General features: G+C 37.7%; 1 protein-coding gene across 1 annotated transcript in view; it reads right to left on the bottom strand.

Moving 5' to 3' along the window:
- Positions 1-17,533, bottom strand: part of tnr (tenascin R (restrictin, janusin)) — a 238,576-nt gene that overhangs the window by 7,703 nt on the left and 213,340 nt on the right. Inside the window, exons 18-21 of the mRNA XM_036597368.1 lie at positions 14,853-14,983; positions 6,710-6,842; positions 5,894-6,045; positions 4,706-4,802 (exon numbers count right to left, since the gene is read on the bottom strand). Coding sequence (XP_036453261.1) covers positions 4,706-4,802; positions 5,894-6,045; positions 6,710-6,842; positions 14,853-14,983 — 513 coding nt within the window. The remainder of the gene's footprint in view (positions 1-4,705; positions 4,803-5,893; positions 6,046-6,709; positions 6,843-14,852; positions 14,984-17,533) is intronic.

Here is a 17,533-nt window from a genome sequence, read left to right as displayed (position 1 = left end):
CACTCTGTAAGCGTTTGGGAACTGAGGAAACCAGTTGCTGTATTTCTGAAAGTTAAACATTTTTCTCATTCTTGTTTGATATAGGATTTTAGCTGCTAAACAGTTCAGGGTCTCCTTTGTCGTATTTTTGGTTTCATAATGCGCCAAATGCTTTAAATGGGCGCCAGGTCTGGACTGCAGGCAGGCCAGTTTAGCATCTAGACTCTTTTACTACAGAGCCAGTCTGTTGTAATATGTACAGAATGTGTTTTGGCATTGTCTTGCTGAAACAAGGTCCGTCCCTGGAAAAAATGTCATCTGTATGGCAGCATATGTTGTCACAAAACGTATGCTTATGTGTAAGTCACCCATGCCATGTCCACTAATGCACCTCCATACCATCACGGATGCTGGCTTTCGAACTAAGTGCTGATTTAAAGCTGGATGATCCCTCTGCTCTTTAGCACCGTGGACGCAGTGTCCATGAATTCCATAAAATAATTTCAAAATAATTAGTCGGACCACAGGACACTTTTCCATTTCGCCTCAGTCCACCTTAACTGATCTTGGGCTTAAAGAAGGCGGTGGATCCTGTTTATATGTAGTTTCCTCTATGCATGGTAGAGTTTTAACTTGCATTGGTGGATGCAGCAATGAACCGTACTCATGGGCAATGTTTTTTGGAAGTGTTCCTGATCCCATGCAGTGATTCCACTACAAAATCATGACTGTTTTTAATGCAGTGCCACCTGAGGGCCCGAAAATCATGACCAGCGGACATTGGTTTTCGGCCTTGTCCCTTGCATACATTTCTCCGGATTCTCTGAATCTTTTAATGATATTATGTACCGTAGACGGCATCAAATTCAAAATAGGCAGATATTTTTCAAAAAGCAATAAAGTATCTATGTTGTATTTGTACTATTTTCAATTAAATATAGTGTTTAAATGATTTGCATTTCATTGCATTCTGTTTTTCTTTACATTTTGCACAGCATCCCAACTTTTTTGGAAATGGGTTTGTATTATAAGGTGTCACTTTACAACAGTACACTGATTACATATAAAAATACTAAAAGGCACAGGAAGGAGAGAAATATTGTATAAAGAGGAAATTAAAGTATAGTCTTGAAGAGGCTGTGGTAGGGAATTTCAGAGTTAGGAGTTAGAGTGCTGAAAGCTGTAAGAAAGTCTAGCATATGGGACTGCCTGTAGTCCACTGGTAGAGGATCTGAGAATGCAAGGAAGCTGTATGGAGGAATGCAATAAGATAGGATAGTTTTTTATAAATGTTTAATATTGTAAATAATTTCCAGTCAAAATGGCTATTAATTCAACTTAATATACTATCAGATTTCAGTATTAAAGGTTTTTTTAAAAATAAAAATGGTCAGGGGTATTTTTTTCACACCTCCAAACTTCAGTCTTAGAAGTTTTTGCTTCTTATGATCCAAGTAATCCAAACAATGATGTTGAGGTCTGGGCTCTGGGGAGACCAGTCCATTCTTCTGAGAACTCATGATAAAACTCTTATGGCGCAAAAGTGAGTGGTATATTTTGAAACTTCAACAATGTTTACTACCTTAAACTCCTTTATTTAAAAAAAATAAAAAAATTGAATTAGTTCTTCCATTTGTTGATAAGTTTTTGCAACTAACCCCGAGTGTGTTATGATGGATGAATTTTTTGTTCACTGCAGGTAATGCTGAAAAAGCACTGCAGATGTTTAGGGAAGAGATCCGTTAGTCATGCTATAACTGACAGATTTCACACTTTCTGTGTCAAAGTTAACCCTAGAAGTTGTTTTTACTAGTTATAGATAAGAAGATCCAGAATTGCATTTACTTTGACAGACACAACAGAAACATTAATTTTTTTTTTAAGAGATGTAGGAGGGGAGTGCACCAATGAGAGGAGCATTAAAGGAAAAAAAAACACATTCTAACACAAACATTTTCTCAACATTTATGCTCTGCTCATCATTCAGTGTGACAATCTTCCACATGGGCTTCTTTCAGTCTAAAAATAACTACGCATATTATCCACGATTAAATATGTGGGGGTATTATTCATAATGTTTTCTGTTTTATCTTACACTGAGACAATGCTCTGAAATCTGGACCAAGCAGAGACACTCTTTTTTTTCTGCCCCATGAGTTTTACTGAATATAGTTATAGTTCCATAATGAGATTTGCAGAGAATATTCTTGCAGCAGAAGAAACTGAAAAGTCTCAATTGTTCTTTGTCAAATTGGATTTTTGACGAAAACAATTACAGGATCGTTTAAATTGACTCTGAAAGCTGAAAATCCTCATTATAAATTATGAAGTCATCGTGGCATAGAGCCAACACACCAACAAAATTACCACTGGCATGTGCACAAACATATAAACATAAAGAGGAACTGGGAGTGGAACAGTTTCTTGGATATTCCACTGTAGATGCTTTGCAGATGATCAACTTATATTTAATTAACTATCTATTAAATTCATACTTTACAACTTACTCTAAACTTAACAGCTTTTGCATAACTTCCAAATAAATATTAATGCTTTTAAATACCTTTGTAAGACCTCAACAAAAAAACTAATATCATTTCCATCACAAAAGTTAAAATCTGGCATGTATTAAACTTTATTCACATTGGCTGAAAAACATAAATGAATATATATTTTTTGACGTACAGCCATGATGTGTGTTAGTCACCAGCCCTCTTCTCAATTTCCCTATCTATCTCCACTAACTGACTGCTCTTTTTTTATGCACAGTCTTTTCAGCATGTTTGACTTTATCAGTTCTGCCATCCTCCTCCTTTATCAGAAATGCCCTTTTTCAGTCAGTTTCTGACAACAAGAGAATCATCTGGTATGCAAACCCCACTGCCCCAAACCTTTGATTCCTGCACTTTTCTTTGTCTTACAGCGCTGATACATTACCACAACTTACATTAAGGTGTTGAAAAGCAAGCGCAGTCAGCTTCATAATTATTAGCAACCTTGGTAAAGATAGGGAAAAAAAGTCATGAAAAAATGTTTGTGGTTAATTAGCTCAATCTCACCTTGAAAATATAAGAAAATATATTTTTAAAAAACACCACAACAGCGATTGACACCCTTGTATTTAGTACTTTGTGCAATCTATGCAACATAACAGCAATGAGTCCTCTCTTATAATGCTTAAAGATATTAGTGAATACAGAGCGAGGGATCTGAGACAATACAAAATTTCCTCAGAGTCCTAGGTCCTCCCTTTCGAACTGATGCCATGTATCTGGTAGGTTCCCAGAGCCTTTGGAGGAAAAACAGCCCCCAAAACATCACATATATCATACATCAACATTTACCATACTTAACAGTATTTTACACCAAACATACCCTGAGGTTTGTTGCCCAAATTTTCATTTCTATTTTCACTCGTTAAAAATACAAACAGCTGCAGCTACATCGACCACTCTGCTTAGAACAGCCTTTTCCAATGAATCATGCAGCACAGATACATTCTGATACAATCTGATAAATTCAACACATCCAACAACTGCTTGTTATTGGATGAAATACTGTTTTGGTTGAACAACGAAATGAAACAGATAACATTCATATACCCTCATTGTTGTTGCTTTTTACAAATTAGTGAAAATTTTAACAGCATGTTATGTCTCAGTTGTTTGCTGTAATATTTTTTTAGCCTGTCTAGGCTTTCTAGCTTGCACCCATATACTGAAAAGGCAAGCAACACCCAGATCTATGCCCTTTCAGCACTGTCAGTGACTCATATGTGTAGGTTGTATATAAAAATTATGTAAATATTGCTGTGGTCAGAAGAAAACCTTCTATCTCCATTTTTGACATTTTTCAGTTTTTGATATAATTTGAAAATGACTGTTGCCCTTTACATTGTATGTAAAGGTCATGATGAATGGACTAAAAGAAATTACCTAAAATGACTTGGAGTCTGGTTTCATTGACTTACATTAAAAGTAAAGTAGGTTCTATCCTTCTCCTGTTATAAGTTATTATTTTGAGGATAAGAGTTCTTTTCTGACAACAGCGACATAGTCTAAAATGTTTTGAATTTAAGATTTTTGAGTTTGTTTTTTGGACTTTTTCACAAATGTCACTGACTATTAAACATCATTGACAGCTATGTGTTTTTTATTTTTATCTGTTTAACAATAACTTTAAAATGTTTTAAGTTTTTGCAACCTATACTGTCTAAAACTCAAAGCACTTTATTTCTTGTAATGTTATAACATTAATTTAATGCAAGTTGTGAGTAAGAGATTCATTCTTGTAAATTTTCCCACTATATGCATCAGATTCATGGCAATGAATATTGGCCCCAAATATCGGTTCTTGGTGTCCTTGATTACTAGCAACTGGTTTCGGTATCGCCTCTGAAAAATAACACATCGATATATAAAAAGTCTCCTTAATGGGAACATGCTTCAGTTAATTTTTATTCTTAAAAATGTTTTAGGGGTGACAATAATTCTGAAATATTTTTAGACAGTGTTTTGTTTTCTTAGACTAAATTGTCTTTGATTAAATATTATATTTTCCTTATATTTTCACTGTAAAACTGAGCTGATTAGCCACTAACATTTTTTATCTTCACCTACGATGACAAAAATTATGGAGCTGACAGTAACTTAGAAGTACATATTAGTCACTAAAATGTTTGCTTGACTAATGCCAAACATTACATTATGACATTAGAGACTCTCACCTAGCCAGAACTCATCCTCCAGGTTACCAAAGCCAGTCCTGTAGTCACTCCACTTCCTGAAGAAATCAGTCAGGCCATTCTGGCGGCGTTGGAACACCTGAAACAGGACAACCCCATCAATCAGATAATGTACAGTCAAGTGGTTTGGAACTAATCCTTAGTGGTGAAATAGTAGAGCTATAAAAAATTGCTAAAAGTCTGGTCTAGCAGAGAATCAAGGCAACCAGACTTCTGAGGAGCATCGTCAGCTCAAATGAATTCATAAGCCATGTATCCATGTCCCAATGAGTGGCAAAACATCTTTAAGATTAGTGATTATAAATTGCTGAAAGTGGAAAACAATTCAGAATTCCTTTAAGGAAAACCAAATGTAGTCATGGATTCTACAATCTTCAATTTTACTGGATATTTGGATGGCACCATACATGTAGTTCAGATTTTGGAAGTGTACATGTCGAATCCTCTGTGAGCAGCAACTATCCATATACTCTCTCCACAATATCTCAATGTAAATATGTTTAAGGTAACATTTTATGGGTAATTGTAGCTTTCATAGGCTCACAGAGCAGTTAGAATGCGACACTGCCAAAATCTCAACTACATGGTTTGAGCAAGGAAGTATCCAGAGCTGTAGTACAAATAGAGCTGGGATAGAGACACAACCCAATAGAGCCATAAACAGAATAATGTGTTATGAAAAGATCTTCAGTGTTTTACTTCTTCTTTCTACTGTTTCTTTACTACAAAGCAATGTCAGACTTTTCTTGAGGTTGAAAACAGATCGCTGTATGTTTTTTCCTCATTTTCTATACATTCACATTTGGTAAATGCAACACTGCCCCCTAGTGCATGCAATATGTTATGTGCAAGCATGTTGGCAGAACGTCTGCACAGAATAGTCCTACAGAAGTATAAATCTTAAGTCGCTTGAGCCAAACAGGAGTACACAGTATATTGTTTGTTAATTCTTTTCGCTATATTTGCCTTTACAATATTGATTCCACAGGAGGCTCCGGTATGCAAATGAGCCCTCTAATTGATCAAAATGTTTTTATTCCACTGTGAACAGTTCCAGGGTTAATATAATGCATGTCACATTATTGATTTACCACTGTGTTTTTAGTATATTGGAAGGTGTATTGCAATCGAAACGTGCAGCAACAATGACAATTATTAGTAGACACTCACGATCCAGCCACCGCCATCAGTAGTCATGTCACAGTAGACCTGAATGCCCTGGCTGAAATCACGATTGATGTAGATGGTGTAGACTCCACTCAGGAGCTCGCCGTTCAGGAGGTGCTGAGCACAGTTTTGTGGCATGGCAAACAATCGGTTTCCTGAGTGGGGAGTGGAATTGGGAAAACATCCGTAACCAATAAGCAAAGACTGGCAGAGGAGAAATGTCTGCTAAAACGAACTAGTGGAGGAGGAAGCCCACTGATTTGACTATGACAGAGCTCACAGAGGCCTATTTTTTATTTGATTGCAATCAGCTATACTAACCCAATCTAATTCCAGTCCTTTGCTAGATTCATTTATCCCAATGCAGCTATTTATGCCACTGTCATTAAGGTGACATTATCCACAACTTAAAGAGGTAAGGCACAATTTCAGAAGTGGTCTAGATGTCGGCAGTATAGATCTTTAGTAAGTGGAACATGACCACAGCACAACAACTACTTGTAATTTCTGCAATGCCAGTGGTTACTGTTTACTGTTCCCTCAAAACAGTAAAAGTGGCAGTGTGTAAAAAGGTAAATTGCATTGGTTTTAATTAACTCTAATGTGTTTGAAGTGTGCACTGCACAACCATGTTTTCTATAAAAATACAAATTCTGGATGAGAATCAGTGTTGGTGACTACTCAATATTAGATGATTCAGACTCAGGATAGAGACATGTCTGACTAAAAGTGCTCGATTAAGTTTTATCCAAGCTTCTTCCAAATATCCATTGCTTTATTTGTTTCCAGTATGTTTGTGTGCGTGTGAATATAATGTACCTGTGGTAAAGGAGGTGGAGACAATGGCACTGGTCTCGAGGCCTCTGGCCGCCTGCAATCGTACGGTGTACTCGGTGGCCTCCGCCAGCCCCTCCAGCCGGATCCATGTGTCCTCAGCGTCTAGTATCAGCTCCTGCAAGCACCACAAACATGGACGTTTCTTGTTAGAAGCTATAAAATAAACTCACTGAGCATTTTATTATGTACACCTCCTTGAATCTACACTCATTGTCCATTTAATCAGCTCCTCTGACCATATAGGTGCACTTTGTAGCTCTTCTCTGCATGCTTTTTTAGACCCCTTTTACCCTGTTCTTCAATGGTCAGGACACCCAAAAGGACCACGGCAGGTATTATTTGGATGGTGTACCTAATAAAGTGCTCAGTGAGTGCAAGCAGTTACTTAGGGCACCTGAGCAAGACTTTTTTTGTGTCTTTCATACTGGTAGAAAAATATCTTAAGACAACATCACTGATAACATTGCTTAAAAAATATCTGTAACAAATTTTTTGGAGGCAAAGTCATCAATGTTCATGCAAATGCACAGACAGAATAAATTTTAAACCAAGTTTTCTTTATTGTAAAAAACATGAAATTGTGTCAGGTTTCAGACAGTGTGGTTGGTGACATTACAGCCTTGCAGACTTATAGTTCTTTTGGCTGCCTTGGGGAAATCTCTTACAACACTATGGTTTACCTTGAAACATGATTATACTGTCTCTATTAGTATGCTGTATATGTAACTTATGTTCATGTTGCCATTTTTTTCCTTGAAACCCAGCCCCTTAAAATGTCTGTGCTCATGCCTGTCAATGATATCATCTTAAGATATTTTATACACTTTATTTCATTATTTCAGTTAGTGAGCAAGTTTGTCTTTTTATGTACATACAAACACTACATATGCAAAATCTAAGCAAATTGTTTAAAACCATTTATTTCTGTAGTAAGTGTATTTTTGCAAGGAAACTTTCTATAACATTAGAAGAAATCTTCATATTTATTCTGATGTTATAGAAAAATGAACATAAATACAGTGAAAATAACAAGAATTTCAAATTTTCCAAAAAGTAGTTGATATTTTATAAGCTGGTTTTAAAAACACAAGTTTGGTTCCAGATTTCTCCTCATTGCGCATGGATTTCTTAAAGTGCATCAGCAGCACACCTTATTTAACTTACTGACAACCCAATTTTACATACTGTTTCAAGTATTACTGTATTAATGGTATTTGTATTTATTTGTATTTATTGTTTAATTGATATTTGAGTAAATAAAGAATAAACACAATTAAATAGTGTTTTTAAATATTGTTTTCCCAGGTGCCTTAACATTTTGCACAGTACTGTATGTAATTAATGTTTTATGGTATTTTTGCAGCATTTATTCAACTCTGCTCCTAATCAAAGTACTAATTAATTTTTATTCTATCAAGACTAAATAATTCTATACTAAATATACTAAATAATAAGTAGGATGTTGCTCTGGGCCCCCAGATGTTCAGAAATGGCTTTGACCACAAAATCCACCCACACATTTTCAAGGTAAAACTACAGGTACTAAAACGAGGACCTGTGTGGGTTCCAGGGCCTAGAGTCTCTAAAGCCTTACAGTGAAAAAGTTAGCTCAACTGCAGACAGAGTAACGGTCTTTCTACCTCACTGCAGATCTTCAGACCCAGCAGAGGACAATAAACTTCTCTAACACCAATAAACAACAGCCAAAAACAGCTTAAAAACTTTAACTGTACATAAAATGTGTTTTTATCTTTAATTATACATGCTCTGTACACACACTGCATGTCAAAATTGTGGGGACACGTTGACTTCTTTTGAAACCTCAGTTTTCTCCCAATGTAACAGCTTCCTAATAATATGTATGGGGTCTGGCATTATTCCAAAATTACGCACATTTTTGAGCAAGGTACCACATGTATTGCTTTTTTACGCCAGATTTCATATTCAAATATGAAGCATTCTCAAAAGCATGCATATTACATAGGAAACTGGCATACAATGCATGTACATGGTAAAACAAATGTGCATTTGGGGGAGGAATGGACAAAAATAAGTATTACAACTCTCAGAACTCCTCCAGAGCTTCCTAATCACTCCTGTGCCTCTGACCTTCTTTGTTTTTATTTATGAAATTCAGAATAGAATAACATCCCTGCAGAATGTTTTGGTGGGAAAGAACATTTATTAACACTTATCTTTTTGTGACTCAAGCTGCATTTTCAGTTTTCTCTCAAGCTCAACAGCTACACTATTTGACCAAGCCCTTCAAACCCTTTGCCTTTTAGGCACAGTGCAATTAGTAAGGAGGGAGTCCTATGTGTCATTTGCATGATTTGTTAGAGCCTTAGCAAATTGAACATTGATTTTAACATATATTACACATATCGCGGCTGTATTGAGGCACATTTTTTTGCACTGCACTTTCCCAGATACATACAGGCCCTGAGTTAAAAGGGTAGGACCTCTGAATGCTGTAGGTAGACAAAAAAGATTTTTCCCTCAAAGAAACACACATAAACCAGGCTGCAATCACTCCGGCCCAGCTTGACAAACCATTATGTTCGCTTGTTGAGTGCTGTGCTGTGCATTTTATGCAATGTTGCCCCTGCCATGCTGCATTCTTTTTTGTTTTTTTTATTTTCTCCTGCATGAGTGGCAGTTCTGAAGGCTGTACAGGGGAGAAAACGGCTTATCAGGCTGCCAGGAAAAGGAGGAAGAGGAAGCTTTTCTAAACTCATGACAGCTTCTCTCCCCTCAACAAATCCAGTTTTATCAGACTGATCTGCTACGGACGCGGCCAGTGCTTTCCTCCATCATTTCTCATTTCTTTCTTGTCTACTTATTTTTTATTTTTTTTATTTTTTTTGCAGCAGGAGAAAAAAACACAAGAAAAAAATCTCTGTCGGTTTTTCAGAGAGCCAAGACTGACAGCATTGTGTGTGACCTGACCTTGAAAAAAGACTCGTTTTTGAAGAAAGATCAAATGATTTAAGAGGTAAGTTGCTAACTGGATTGGTAACTGGAAGAACACCACACAGTGTCATTGATGTGAGGCACCAATCTCATGAAGCAACATTTAGGTAGCTTCAAGGCAGCTCTGTGGGGTGCTTCATATCCATAAAATTGTTCAAACTGTCATCCACTGGAGAACAGTACTGAAACACTGCTTTACTCCAAAAAGAGGGCTCTGCATGCTGTATGGCTACGATTACGGAGACGAAGTATACATTCACAAGACTACTTTTTTAGAAACAACTACCTTGTAGCTCTACCTTGCTCATGTACAGTTAAAGACTGTAGGCCACTTGTTGATGCAAAGTTTGTATTACATTCACTATGCTTTTGCAAAGAACTACACTTCGCTTGTAACACATCAGTTTATACACTCACTGGGCACTTTATTAGAAACCTCTACCTTGTAGATTCACCTTACTTGTGTAAAGTTAGTGATGATATCCTTGTTGATATGCATGGTTTATGTAATCCAAACTCTAGGTGTTCATCTGTGGTCAGTTTCTGACCGCAGAGCTGCTCTTGGCTGAATATTTTTGAGAGAGGACCTCTCTCAACCCAGCAGTGACCTTGGCGTGTGTAAAAAACCCAGAAATATTGCTGTACCTGAAACACTTGTACCGGTGCCACACACAGTACTATGTTACCATCATGTCAGTGTCACTGCTGTATTGAGAATGGTTCACCACCTGAATAATATCTAGTCAACAGCAGTCCTGTGGTCAAATGTTGGATGAGCAGGTGTCTACAAACTTTTGGACATAGAGTATATAGTAAGTGTACCTGATAAAATGGCTGATGTACAAGGTAAGTGTGCCTGGCAACTCAGTTTCAACATTTGACATGTTGTCACTGTACTATTTTCAATTAAATATAGGGCTTAAATGATTGTCACATCATTACATTCTGTTTTTACTTACATTTTGCACAGCATCCCAACTGGAAACGTGGTTGCAAAAATGTTACTATTTTACACACCATATTTTAAGGTGACATATCAAACTTTTCAACTGAAGTGCTGAAGACAAGGGCAGCAATGGAATCAACACACTGCTCACCTCTCTGACTGTAGAGTATAATAGCAGAGCTTGTGCTTTGCTAGTAGGACCTTTTTATGGGCCAAGCTCACATGTGCATCACTGACACCCTCTGGACAATCAGCTGCACTGACAACAGTACAGCTCAATTATGAATGTGCAACTGTGTGAAAGAGAGGGACAGAGAACGAGAGGTATGAGAGATGTGTCCAACTGTAGCCAAGAAGTAAGTAAAATGAGCAGGGGTGGCACCACACTTCTAAAAGCAGTGGGGCAAAATATAGTACTTCTTAAAAAAAAACACACAAAAAGAAACTTTTGTTTAAAGCATGCTTGGGGAAGAGTGACTGACAGACAAAAGAAAACTAGGCTTCTGACCAACTTACTTTCAGCACTATATATAGCCTAATGAACAGCGTCAGTGCTGTTTTGTTTTGACCCTGCACAGTTCACTGAATTCCAATCAGATAACCTGGCTAGCATCTCTGAAAAAGAACAAATTCTAGCTAAGTGAGGTAGCATTAAGAAATATTAGGACTGACATTTAGTGAATTTCTCATAGTGTGGTAACATAAACTGACCAAGCGCCTAAATATTAGCTTTTACTGGTTTAGTGAGATGTGGCAGTTCTCTCACTGCATAATTTCAACATTTGGGAAGTGCCCCTCCCCCCAGCTGCAACAGAGATTCTGCTGCTGAGTTTGACTGTCTGTCTGTTTGTGCCTATAGGTCAAAGGTCTGTTGGGACAGGAAGAGTGGAGATTCTTTTTTCGAAAAAGGTGGCCTGAACTTCAGCAAAAATTGGTGATGCTTCAACCCAGTTCTTCAAAAGTACTGAGATCAAATAACTGCTCACCATCTTTGTTCCGATGGCCATGCAACTATAGACAAAACAGTGTAAATTTAATATATTTTATTGTCATGAATATGATGTACATGTTTTCAGCAAATTTGAGCAACACTTACCAGTAAGAGAGAGAGAGAGAGAAAGCAAAGCATAAGAGGAGGAGAAAGTGAGAATGTGTGTTCGAGGGAGCTAGGAAAATTAGAATGGTGTTAGGATTAGGATGAGGAAAAGACAATCTTCTAATCTTTCTGTAATTTTCTAAAATGTTTAGTGCTACATCATATGAAAGATAGTTCATTTGGATATTGAAACTCCAACCAACAGGCATACTGAGTATGATATAATTACATGAAACTAGTGCATGCTGAGGAAAATCAAAATTGTTTCTGGAGAATCCTTAGTACGCATATTGCATCTGGAATAGCCTTGTTAATTTACTTTATTAATATTACTGAGCAACATCAAAGAATTTAATTACAGCAAAAAAAAAAAGAAACTTTCATATAGGCAAATAAAAAAAAATCTAAATGGCTCCCTGGATTGGCCAGTCACCGTGGAATTGGTAAGCAGTGTACAAGGAGAGTATGTTATGAGGTCTTGGGTGATGTGGGAACAGCATTAGTTAAATTCAGCGAGTATATACTGAACAAGCACAAATGAAATCGATGAAGGTGAAATATTTATCCATATTGATTTGTATGTTGAAGGAAGAATGAGCAGAGAGGCTGCCGTGAGTGAGGGAACGTGTATGTTTCAGTGTGTGAGGTTTTATGTATTTATTATATTGTTATTATTTAGCAGGGCGACCAGGGTCCTTTCTGTGTGGAGTTTGCATGTTCTCCCTGTGTCTGCGTGGGTTTCCTCCAAGTAATCTGGTTTCCTCCCACAGTCCAAAGACATACAGTCAAGCCAACTGGACATGCTAAACTGCCCCTAGGTGTGAGTGTGTGTGAATGTCCGGAGTGTTTCCTGCCTTCCACCTATTGACAGCTGGGATAGGCTCCAGCTGCCCCGCCGAACCCAGAAGGATAAGTGGCTTAGAAAATGTGTGTGTGTGTGTGTGTGTATTTTATTTATCATTTTAGGGATTTCCCAATTTTTCCACATTTTAGAACAGTTAAAGTCAAGTCAAAGTTTCTATATTGAATAATAATGAAGACATCAAACCCAATAAAGGGCACATATGGAATTATGTAGAGACCAAAAAGTGTCTATCCATATTGACCTATGGATAACCTGTCAAAATAAATCAACCTATTTTTCAAATTTTTCACAGTTGAATTTGAAGTCTTGATGCACTGTTACGTACTTAACATTCTCTTAAGCAGCTTCATGAGGAGCACCTGAAATGTTTTGGAAATAAACTCATTTACTATTCATAAATCACAAGCTAATTAGCTATTTATATTTTTCTTACAAGCAAATTTTCCAAGCATTTAAGTTTCTTTTTGTTTTTGGGGAGCCATATATAACAAAACATCTAGCTAGCTTTATGTTTTCACATATTGCCAATATACACAGAGAACGATATGCTTAAAAGGAATGGCTTAGAGTAAAATCTAATTCACACAATTTTCCAACTGATCAGGCAAGACAGGTTCCTCCCACGAATTTAACTCCAGTTTGAAAATTCATGATTAACAATTAACAATTCAGCACAAGATTTTTTGTCTGAAGTGGCTGCCCACAGCGTTCAGCTACAGTAAAGTTTTGTTCACTTTTAAAGTTTACAGTAAGTCATGCTGTGTCCTAAATCACACCGACAAGTCGGTTTGAGGGGGTTAAGACAAGTTTTAGAAATGTATGAAAATTGTGTGAATAAAATGTTTTGCCAAACCATTCCTTTAAATAGACCAAAACACAATGTTTGTAAACATGAACACCGACTATACTTCCACATGACTATAACACATCCAGTCAGTGGTAGAAGCAGCTAGTTTTAAGTAGTGGTAAATATAATCAGAACAGACTGAACCCAAAATGGTATGAATAATGGTAAAATATTGCTGTGTTTGAGGCTGTAATGTCAAATGGTTTAGGGGGAAGTCCATATGCCTTTAAGAAACAGACACATCGGTGGATTCTTTCAGATCTGAAACAAGAGTGGGGTGTTTGTGTGTGTGTGTGTGTGTGAAGATGTTCACCACTGCTAATACTGGCCGCATGTAAGTAAGGAACAAACCTAGGTGTGTGTGTGTATGTCTGTGTGTGTGAGAGACAGATCCACTAAAGGGGAAGACAATTAGATGGTGTGTGTTCACACGATCTCCTGCTACTGCTGAGAGAGAGAAGCTTAATTTCAGTGCATAAAACTGCAAATAAATGCTGCTGTGCTTTGGAGCTCCACCGTGCTTCAGTATGATTTGCTGCAGTGAAAAAGCATGCTAAAGTGACTGGGTATCATCTAAGAGCATCTAGCCCTAACTCTGAGACTTTTTAGAGTAAAAAAGTTCCCCTCATCCGGCCAGGAAACAGGATCAGAGAACAAGCTAATGATATGTCCAAGAAGAAGTTTTTCCTGTTTTCCAGCTTTCTAAAGCTGGTAGAGCTACGAAAAGTTATTTGAGACACAGTGAATGCATCGCTAGCTTGGCATCAACATAACAGCTATTAGCATTATCACAGCAGAGAAAACAAAGGCTACTTATAAAATTATGTCTGTAGTCCAGTTAATGGTTATCAAAGAGAGTAGATCAGTTTAAATTGGAGTTTAACTGCACCTGAACAGTTTAAATAGCACACACGTTTGCCAATATCAGCAACGACGACATTTAAAGCATATAGTTAACCAATATCAAGGAAATGGTGTCAAGAGTCAGAGATTTTATTTTATAGATAGATTTTACTATATTACACAAAATTTACTGCTAAAAGTTACCTTAAAAATAAACATTTAAAAAATTAAGAAGTTGTATAAAATTACATGTTATCTTATTGGCTAAGGGAGTAGGGGTTTAGACATTTATTATTATTATTATTATTATTATTATTATAACAACTTGATGCATTTTGCATAGAGCAATCACTGTATACATCACAAAGTTTTAAGGCCACCAACATTTAAACATAAGTACATACAAAGATATGTAATTCAATCAGGTGTGTCCTGAATAGGTACGGTATTAGTTATTTCTTTATAAATTATATTGTGTTATACTTATTTTCATACATATTTGTGCAGAGCCATCTTTGTTTACATCATGAACTGATGAGGCTATTCTGGGTTTACCTTACGGCCACCGTCGGCCGACTTGTAGGACAGCATGTAGTTGTCGATGTTTGCAATGGGTGGTTGCCAGGAGATGAGGGCACTGCGGTGGTTCACCTCACTAGCCGTCAGGTTCTGGGGCGCATCCATAGCTGCAGAGTAAGAGGTCAAAAGTCAGTAAAAGCACAATGGAACTTCTTCAATCTCGGGTTGATGATGATCTGATCTTTTTTATTCACCTGCGGTCCCCAAGTGCCTCCGCTCCACTTTACCCTCCATAGTGTGTGTTTGTTTTCATGCATTTTCAGTAAAATAATATTTTGACTGTATAGCAAAACCAGAGAAAAATAGGGCTAACCTACAGATCAAACAAAATGTTATAGACAAAATGTCAAAGCAAATGTTGTAGTCAAAACCACTAGATCAGAGTCTGATTCAAGACCCAGAACAGATTAAGACTTTTTTCAGAATGTGTGTACACGTGTGTGTGTGTGAACATTCATTTTCATTATTAAATGAAAACCGTAATAACATCATTCCGATCTGCACTCAGGGGATGTTTGAATTTTGGACCCAATGAACATCAACAAACAAATAATAGTTACTCCACCATGGAAATAATCATTTAGATCCCTAACCAACAGATTTTGTTTAAACATACACAACAGTGGTTTTAAATCTGTGGGCTCCGGCCCCCCAGGGGGGCATGGTGGTACTGCAGTTTTTTTGTAAATGCAAAAAATCTTTACTATACACATTTAACCAATCAAAATTTTAAATATGACAAATACTCATAATTATTTACAAAAAATTTATATTGAGCTCAATGATTGTTCTAACCCAATTTTCTCCCCAATTTAGTCATCGCCAGTTCCACCCGCTAGTTAGGACTCCCCCAGTCACACGATACTATCAACGCTAGGAGGGCGAAGGCTAACACAGGCTTCCACCGAGACCTGTCGAACTGCTGCTCACGCAACGTCACTGGACAGCTGAACGCGCTCAGAGGAAAGCGCCAACCGTCAGATCTGTTACGTCAGCTAACAGACGCCTGCGCTGACTAGCATCGTGTTGAGTGATAGGGGAGAAGGAGGGGCCATTCTACCCACCCAGGGAGAGCGAGGCCAATTGTGCTCTCTTGGACTCCCGGCTACGGATGGCTGTAGCATCACCAGGGATCGAACTCGCGATCTCCTGATGATAGAGCCAACGCTTAGACGGTTGCGCCGCCACTCGGGAGCCCCTCTCAATGATTGTTCTGGCAAAATGCTAGGTATTTATGATTATATTTACACTGCGTAACCGAACCGAAGGAAATGCAGCAGTAAATACGTAGCACTGGGCTTCACATATGTGGATTCTTTCAGATCTGAAACAAGAGTGGAGTGTTTGTGTGTGAGTGATGTTCAGCCCTGTTAATACTGGCAGCATGTAAATAAGGAACAAACCCAGGTGTGTGTGTATGTCTGTATGTGTGTGCGTAAGGCAGATCCACTAAGGGGGAAGACAGTGTGCCTCCTGTCTCTCTGTGTGCGGTTTTATCTGGCAGCATGCCACTCTAACTGCGTTACACCACCACCCCCCCCACACACACACACTTAATGCGCCCCTGAGCTCTCTGTATAAACTAATGTTTCAATAACCCCCTCCCTTGATGTGCAGCAACTTCAAAAAGAGCGCTTATGTGTCAGGTCTGGATGGGCAGCTTGGTACTGAAGTATCGATATTTCATGAGGTTTCCTTGTGAAAACTGATCCTTACACACAAATAAGGCAATAAGCCACTCAAGCCAGCGCATTACATGGTTAAGGGATACTGTTAGTTAAAGCATTTTATAAAATAGCAACAAAGTACATTATATTAAGGAATCACAGATGACAGCACAACCACTACCTGAGAACAAATTCATATTCACACTCGCAGCTCTGTCTTCATAGCTATTAAAGCAGTACAGTAATCCAAATGCTGAAGACAGGCCGTGCTCTCCTCTGGAGGGAGGCAAAAAATCTGTCTTCTATTTTCATCTCAATTATCTGCTAAGCTCTCATAAGCTCCTCCATAAATGCCAAAATGACATATTTCTGACACCTCGACACCCCCAGAAGGAATGTCCATATATTACAGAACAGCCTTAGGATGTTTATTCCACTCTTTCCTTATTTTTTTTCCTGTCGTATTTCAGGCCATGAAGCATTGTTACATTTTATCAGAGCATTGCAGCATCTAAATTCCGCTGTGGTATTAGAGCATAACTGTTTCCAAATTAAACCGCCATTAAATAGGGAGGAGAGGAAAAAAGAGAAAGAAAAGGGAGATCTGTTTGAAGTCGACGGAACCCAGCGACCCCCATCAGGTGATTCTACGCTAAGATTCGATGTGTAGCAGAGTTTATGGCCTGAGACACTTTTACATGCAAATTAATTCCCTGTAAACAATGGCACCTAATGAAAGCTTTGATGGAGGGCTGCTGGGTTAAGGTTAAGTTCCAATACTTTTTACTGCCTTTTTGCTGAAAAAACACTTCTACTGAAGAGGGACACAGCGCTTTGAGAAAATACTGTCTTTTAGTTGTGTAAAAAATGCATTGATGTACCACAATCTCTTGTGGAGATTCAATGATTCTGGAAAATTAGAACTCATTACAATCATTATAATGATATTTAATAAAGTATGCACTAAACTAAAATTCTCCATGTAAGAAA

Source organism: Colossoma macropomum, unplaced genomic scaffold (genome assembly GCF_904425465.1).
Source record: "Colossoma macropomum unplaced genomic scaffold, Colossoma_macropomum, whole genome shotgun sequence".
Lineage (NCBI taxonomy): Eukaryota > Metazoa > Chordata > Actinopteri > Characiformes > Serrasalmidae > Colossoma > Colossoma macropomum.
This window is presented reverse-complemented; position numbering and strand designations above follow the sequence as displayed.